Genomic DNA, 7,660 nt, shown 5'->3' with positions numbered 1-7,660 from the left:
TCTGAGCCACCAAGGAAGTGGCCTGGGTTATCCCGGCTTAGGGAACTCTAACCGGGTTATCCCTGGTTAGAAGCAGCAAACAAAAACAAGAAATGCTCAGGGAGAAAAATATATATTTTAAATTAAAAAAAAAAAAAAAAACATATATATATATATATATTCTTGAGAGTTCTTTGGACAGCAAGGAGATCCAACCAATCCATCCTAAAGGAAATCAGCCCTGAATATTCATCAGAAGGACTGATGCTGAAGCTGAAACTCTAGTACTTTGGCCACCTGATGCAAAGAACTGACTCATTTGAAAAAACCCTGACGCTGGGAAAGATTGAAGGCAGGAGGAAAAAGGGACGACAGAGGATGAGATGGCTGGATGGTATCACTGACTCAAAGGACGTGAGTTTGAGTCAACTCTGGGAGTTGGTGATGGACAGGGAGGCCTGGGGTGCTGCAGTCCATGGGGTCGCAAAGAGTCGGACACGACTGAGCGACTGAACTGAACTGACTGATTCACAACCTAATAGTTTCACTCTGTCCAACAGCTCGGTCTAGCCACTGTCATTTCCTGCCTGGACTACTGAAGTCAGCTCCTCCCTGGACTCCCGATTGCACCTTTACCCGCTGTCAGTCTGTCCTCACACACAGCCAGAGGGACCCCGTTAACACCTAGGTCAGATCACATCCCTCTTCAGCTCAGAGCCCTCCCCTGGCTGCCGTCTTGCTCAGAGTCAAAGTCAAAGTCCTCACCACAGCCCTCAAGGCCCTGCATGCTCCGGATCCCGCCCGTGCCCTGGCCTCACGCCCCCGCCTACTCTCTCCACCTGGCCGCACTGGTCTCCCTGCTGGTCTCAAGCACGTCTGGTGTGGTCTCTTCGTGGGCCCTGGTAGTGGGGTTCCCTCTGCCTGTACTGCCTTCTCCCCATTCCCAGAGCAGCCTGTTTTCAAGATCTCCCCTTCAGCCCCCTTCGTCTGAGTCGGCTTCCTCCTTCTTCAGAGCGTGCCCCTCTCTTACACGTGATGTTGTCTATTTACTGGTCTGCTTATTTCCCTGCGACATGGCTGCCTCCCCACAGGTAGCGACCTTGCTTTTTCCCCTCTGTGTAGCCCCAGCTCCTGGAACACGGGGCGGCATACAGACCAGACTCCTTAAATACTGTGTCTGCTGGAATGAATGGAACGGAAATTGAGCTCTCAGGCCTGCTTAGGTGGGTGACCTCAAGCAAGAGACAAGAGCAAGAGACCTCAAGCAAAAGATGTTTCCTCTTCCACTGTGTGGAGAAACGGCACCAACGGCCACCTCCACTTGTTATCAGGATTCAACAGGCCGGTGCACCATAGGTTCATGACCTACACACTAGGTTCTCCCTCGTGTCATTGAAGTTACACTTGAATAACAACTGTATGAGTGCTGGCACTGCTGTGTGACCTAGGGGGGGCTGCTCGTTAGGTCTGTGCCTCAGTTTCCCCATCTGTAAAATAGACTGACAAGAGGACCAACCTGACAGGGGACTAAATGACCCAACAAATGTGAAAGTTTAGCACTCGCTTGTAACATGTTACATGCTGCTACACTGAGGTTGGGTTTTTTTTCTTTTCAAGTATAGTTGTGCTAGTTTCAGGGACACAGCAAAGCAATTCAGTTATATGTATATATATATAAATATATATATAATTCAGTTATATATTTAAAAAATATATATATATATTTTGCTCTTTAGTTGCTAAGTCATGTTCAACTCTTTGTAGCCCCATAGACTGTAGCCCGCCAGGTTTCTCTGTCCATGGGATTTCCCAGACAAGAATACTGGAGTGGGTTGCCATTTCCTCTATAGGTATCTTCCCCACCCAGGGATCAAACTCATGTCTCCTACATTGGCAGACAGATTATTTACCACTCAGCCACCAGGGAAAACTATATATATATATATGAAAACTATATATATATATATACACACATATACATATATATACACACTTCTTTAGGTTCTTTTCTCTTATATGTTATTACAGAATATTGAGTATAGTTCCCGACTGTGCTACACAGTGGGTCCTTGTTGGTTATCTATTTTATATATAGTACTGTGCGTACGTTAATCTCACACCCCTAATTTACCCTGCACCCTGCCCACTGCACTGATGCTGACTGCATGTAAGGAGATGCTGGCATTGTGGGCAGGAGAGAGGACCTAAGTTTCAGGCAGTACACCCCTCCCCCTGCTTCAGTCCCCTCCTCTCTAAAGTGATTCACTGAAGTGACTGACACGAATCAGGTACCCAGGTCCCATCCCAGGGCTACTCACCATACAGAGGTGATTGGGATTGTCTTTTTTTCTCGTGAAGCTCTTCCTGTTTCAGCAGCTCAACTGTCAGCTCCTTGCAAGAAAGGATCCTGCAGAGAAATGAATCAACGTTTCTCAACGGCAGCTCTAAGTCTGATCTCACACCTCCTCTTCAGAGCCCTCCCATGGCTCCCACTCCATCTGGCCAAAAGCAAAAGTCCTCAATCCAAGGCCCTATCACCTCTCTGATCTCATCTCCTTCCCTTCTACCCTGTGGTCACTGTTGTCAGTCCCTGAAAATGCCAAGCACATTCCTGCCCCGGGGCCTTTGCACATGCTATTCTTGCTTGGAACCTTCTTCCATACATGAGACATATATATTTCCAGATACATGGCTTGCCTTCCTCCCTTACTTCACTCGGGTCACTGCTCAAACATTCCTCCTTACAGGGAGGAAAATAATAGCCCTTTCACCTTGCAGTATCTTTTTTTTTTCCACATCACTATCACCTCCTGACAATATGCATTTACTTGTCTGCCCATGTGCCATCTGTTCTGCCACAGCACGTAAGCCTTTGGGAGAAGGGACATGTCCGATTACATCAAAAGGGCTGGCAACCAGGGGTCACTCAATAAATATCTGTGGAAGGATTCACTCCCCCTATTATCCAACTGCCTTCTCTGCACCTGACCCACGCTGGGTGGTGCTGGAGACCCAGCTGGGAACCAAAGAGCCCGGCCCTACCGTCCAGTGGATGATACACTAGGGCTCCAGATGTGACACCAAGAGTAGGCAGGGCTGGAATGAAGGAGCCCAGGGGCCTCATGAGCCCAGAGGGGACACCTGGCCCTGCCTGGGGGGGTAAGAGGTGGTTTCCAGGAAGGGGCCCGGGAAAGAAGGCTCTGATAAGCTTACATTGGAGCAAAGACCAGAATGGAATGAGGAATTGAGCCATGAGGAGATATGGAGGGGAAAGCATTCCAGTTCGAGGGGACAGCAAACTCAAAGCCCATAGAAGGGTGACTGGGTGATAGTAAGGAGGCCAGTGTGCAGGAGGTGGGGGCAGGGGCCTTGAGGACTGGGGTATCTCTGAGTAGAGGAGGAGCAGGGTCTGACTCATAGGATCCCTCTGCCTGCTGCACAAAGAATGGACTGTGAGGGGCAAGGGGAGAAGCAGGGAGCCCAGTGAGGAAGCCGCCTCATGGGGAAGACGGAAGATGACATTATCTGGGGCAGTGAGAAATGATTGGATTAGGCTGTCTGTTGAGGATTGAGAGCCCTCACTATTTGCTAAGGGACTGGGCAGAGCCAAGGAAGACTCCCAGGTTTTCACCTGATGGGCAAGACCACAGTGAACAATGAATTAATGGGACTTCTACAAGACAGATGGCTGTGAAGGAGATTAAGGGATATGCACATTTTCTAATGTATCTGACCACCGCATTCCCAGTTTAGTCCAGGGTCACCAACCCCCAGGGCTCTCTCCCAGCACTTGAAGGTTAACACTTGAGTGTTCTAGGAGAAACACCCCCCTCTAGGGCTGATGGGAAATATGCAAGTTGCCAGAAAGCTGTTAAATTCCTTAGTAAAACAAAATTTAATTAAACATGGGCCAACATAGGCCATGTTTTTGCTACTAGAGAGGAAAAAAAAAAAGATTTGGTCATACCTGCACAATCCCCATTTTCCCAAAGAGGAAAATGAAGTTGGGCGATGCCAAAGCATTTACTGGGTGCAAGCTGGTGACTGACAGGAAAAGGGAGAAACCAAGGTTGGTCTGGTAACAGTCAGGGCCATCACCCCTGCCCTATGCAAAAGGGCAGTTTTTTCAGTCAGCAAAGGAGAGCCATTGAGGTCTGGGAGTGACTTGATAAGAAAATGGTTTGAGAAAGGTCACGTAGGGTGTGCCCAAGACAGCAAAGGCAGCTATTCTTCCTGGTGACCAAGCCGAGAGTCCTTAATCCTATCAGTTTTCAAGCCAAGGATTTCCTGTCCAGGTTTCAGGGGAAAAAAAAAATTGGATCCCGTTCCCCACTAGAAAAACTAAAGTGCCCATCACTTGGATCAATGGCAGGGGCAAGAGACTCACAAACTTCCATCCTTGGGGGCCTCAAAGTTCACTTTCTGGAAAATAGGAATGATCGGCTCCGTGAACACTTAGCTAAACCTTCAGTGGCCAGGGTTGGGAACCAACTGAGCTACCAGATTAACAGCGAAGACTCTAGACCGAATTCACCGAGACACTGACCAGCCTACAACCACCACCCCAAGGGCTGACCCGGTCTGGATACAAATTAGTTAAATGGGGCGTCCGGTGAGCATCTGGACATCGAGCGCTGAATCCCCCCGCCCCCAACCAGGGCCGGTCAGCTTCCTTTCGTTTCCGCCCCGGCCACCCGTCGCTCTCCTTTTTTCATACTAAGTAGGTCCTCCCGGCCCGCAGGCGTCCACTCCCCACTCCGCCCTGGGCTGGACTTTTTTCCAATCTCCCGACACAGATTAAGCGGACGATTCTGCTCCAGGAAAGGCCGGAGTCTGAGGACTTCAGCCATTATTACTGTTATTATCGTCGTCGTTATTATTTTCCCGAGGGGTTGCATTCCGACCTCCGACACCTCCCCCCTCCCCCGCAACTCACCCCGGGCGCGGGGATGTCTCCGCTGCTGCGTTAGGAGTGCAGTCCCTCCCCGATGCAGGTGTTCGGGGACTAGAACTTCCCAGTAGCCGGCGCTGCAAGCGCGGACCCGCCTCTTTCCGCCGCTCGGGCTCTTGCACGCGGGTGGGAGTCCTGTGCTGGGACCGAGGAGCGGGATCGTGCTCGGGACCCACCACTCTGAGATTCACGGCGCCTGGCGCCCCTACTTCCGCCGGCGCGCCAGCTGCAGAGGCCCGGGCGGGCCGCTAGCCTCCGAGCCTGGGTTCCGCCCGCGCCGCCGCCGCCGCCCCACGTGGTCGCGGGCGCGCGCTTGCGGGCTCGGAAATCAGCACAGACCCCGGGCGCCACCCCGCTAGCGGCTTGACCCTGCGCTGAGCTCTTGATCTACCAGTCTGCGTGGTGTGGACGTCCAGGATGTCCATTTTACAGAAGAAATTGAGGCTCCTGTCGTCTGCTTCAAGGCACATGGGACTTGGCACCCCCACCCCGTACACGTGCACACTCCTACCCCTCACCTCCATTCTGAACCCCACCTTCCCTATTGAAACCTTGAGATCATGCTTTTAGCAGCCACGCACCAGGAAAAAGCCTTGCAGAGCAGCACCTGGGGGAGACCAAAGGCGGTCATTTTGCCTTGCAGGACTCCCCACAGCCCCGTCTTACAATGGGAAACTGAGGCCTTGAAAGGCAGAATGTCTGTCCTGGGTTGGAAACACACTGCTCTGGGCTCAGAATTCATTCTTCCCCACGGTTTCACTAAGGGAGGGGTCTTGTAGACCTCAGCTTACCACTGGATTCCCAAGACCCAGTACCTGGTACAGAGACCCTCTGCAGATATATTTTGAAAAAAATGCATATAGAAGGAGCTCAATACACAATCTGTTAACTGAACTATGAACCATTAGCAGCTCTGTTCGTGAACAAGATGGATTTGGCTCCATTCATCTCAGAATTTACATTCTAGGGAGATTGAGAGACATCCACTAGGTTATTACATGAACAAATACACCGACAAGGTCCTTCAAGGCTTGACAAGGATGCAAAAGGAATAAAGGAAAATAAGATAGAGGGGTAGCAGGTTGGGGGAGCGTCTTTAATTGGGCCGTCATGGGAGGTGGCATTGAAGAAGAAGCCACCTCAGGTCATAGCTGGGAAACCTGAAGCCCAGGAGGGAACTGGGGACAGATGGAGGTCATGGAGTGTAAATTGTACGGCCTTCGGCAGGGTGGGGCTGTCTTAGATCCTGTGGTCAGGGAGGTCCTCTGGTCTTTGGAGGACGGTTGAGCTGAGACCTGAATAACAATATGAAGGAGCCCTCAGGCTTGCAGCGGCACTCCAGGAGATTAGCATGTGAAATGCCCTCAGTGTTGGGCTGAGGACACAGCCGGCAGGCCAGAGCCAACTGACCCTGGCCCTGACCTCTGGGGGTTGGGGGGGCTTGTGTTAGGGAGAGGGGAGATAGGAGAGTAAACAAACAGTTCTAGATGGTGATGTGGTTGGTGCCAGGAAGAAAAGAAAACTTGCAAGGTTGGAGGGTGGGGCAGGGTGTTGATGCCACTTCAAATAGCGATCAGAGAGCAGCTTTGACAAGGGAAGTTGGAGGAGGCCCCGGCGGAAGGAGGCTATTGGTGAGCTATTTGGTTTTAATGGCGAGTCCAGGTCTAGGAGCAGAGTCAGACAGAGTCTGTGATCATGGCCCTCCAGGGCTCCAAACCCTCCCAAGGCTTCCGTCTCAAAAAACCCGAAGACTTTAAAGTGGTCAAAAGATGTCCCTGGAGCTGACCTTGTTTTCTCACAGAACTCCGTCGATACAGAACTTAATTTACAGAACTCCTCGAATACACAGGCCTGGCATGGGGAGAAAACTGAGGTCCCAAGCCCACCCGAGTAATCCTGTCCCTTTATAACCCTTCCTAGCTCTGCCCTCCCCCCTCCATGGCACTTGTGCTGGACAGCACTTCATATTTTAGTTTATCTTGTTGAGACTCTGTCTTTCTGAACGAATAACCTGCAAGAGGCCAGGGTTATTGTCTGTTTTTCCACCCTGCTGCATCTTAGTGCTTAGTCCAGAACCTGGCACATAGTAGGCGCTTAACCCTTGTTTGCCCAAGGAATTTTTATTGTAATGTATTCAGTGGAATAGGTCAGATTACTATCAGGCGCCTAGCTAGAAACTTGGCCCCTACCATTTTCTCGCTTGGGGGTGTGGGTGGGCACCTTGTGCCTCAGTTTCCACCAGCCCGGAAACGGGGTCAGGAATAGCTGTTTCTGTGCGTAGTCGTGTGAACTCGTTATCTTTATATTCAATCATTCAGCCAAACGCAGGGGTCACGGTCCTGATTGAGTTTGGCTGAGGGTGGGGCAGTCCTCCCCCGGCAGGCCCCGCCTCGGTGGGCGGAGCCACGGGCCGGGCCAGCACGTGTAAGAGTTCGCTGCGGGTCGCCGCAGTCACTCACCTGGGCGCCTCGGTCTGAGCGCGCACGCCTCGCGTGTCCTCCGCCCGCCAGTCCGCCAGTCCGCCTGCCCGCGACCCATGTCCCGCCGCAAGGCCGGCTGCATGCCTCGCCGAATAGAACCCCCGCCCGCCGCCAGCTCAGACGACGAGATGGAGATGCGAGACCTCGTCATCGACGTGAAGCCCGAGCCGGACCCGCGGCCCCTGCAGGCCCCGGGGTTAGGGCCCTTCACCCCGAAGGAAGTGCCCGCGCCGGAGCGGTTCGAGCGCGA

General features: G+C 52.0%; 2 protein-coding genes across 2 annotated transcripts in view; one reads left to right on the top strand and one right to left on the bottom strand.

The window, feature by feature from the left end:
- GEMIN7 (gem (nuclear organelle) associated protein 7) overlaps nucleotides 1-5,178 on the bottom strand; it is a 7,175-nt gene extending 1,997 nt beyond the window's left edge. The window contains exons 1-2 of the mRNA XM_010852589.1: nucleotides 4,916-5,178; nucleotides 2,298-2,386 (exon numbers count right to left, since the gene is read on the bottom strand). The gene's annotated coding sequence lies outside the window, so the exon portion shown is untranslated. The remainder of the gene's footprint in view (nucleotides 1-2,297; nucleotides 2,387-4,915) is intronic.
- A 709-nt stretch (nucleotides 5,179-5,887) lies between these two features.
- Nucleotides 5,888-7,660, top strand: part of ZNF296 (zinc finger protein 296) — a 5,474-nt gene continuing 3,701 nt past the window's right edge. The window contains exon 1 of the mRNA XM_010852691.1: nucleotides 5,888-7,648. Coding sequence (XP_010850993.1) covers nucleotides 7,467-7,648 — 182 coding nt within the window. The 5' untranslated portion in view covers nucleotides 5,888-7,466. The remainder of the gene's footprint in view (nucleotides 7,649-7,660) is intronic.

Source organism: Bison bison, unplaced genomic scaffold, assembly GCF_000754665.1.
Source record: "Bison bison bison isolate TAMUID 2011002044 unplaced genomic scaffold, Bison_UMD1.0 scf7180017864313, whole genome shotgun sequence".
Lineage (NCBI taxonomy): Eukaryota > Metazoa > Chordata > Mammalia > Artiodactyla > Bovidae > Bison > Bison bison.
Note: the sequence above shows the minus strand (reverse complement) of the source record. Positions and strands in the feature narration are given on the sequence as shown.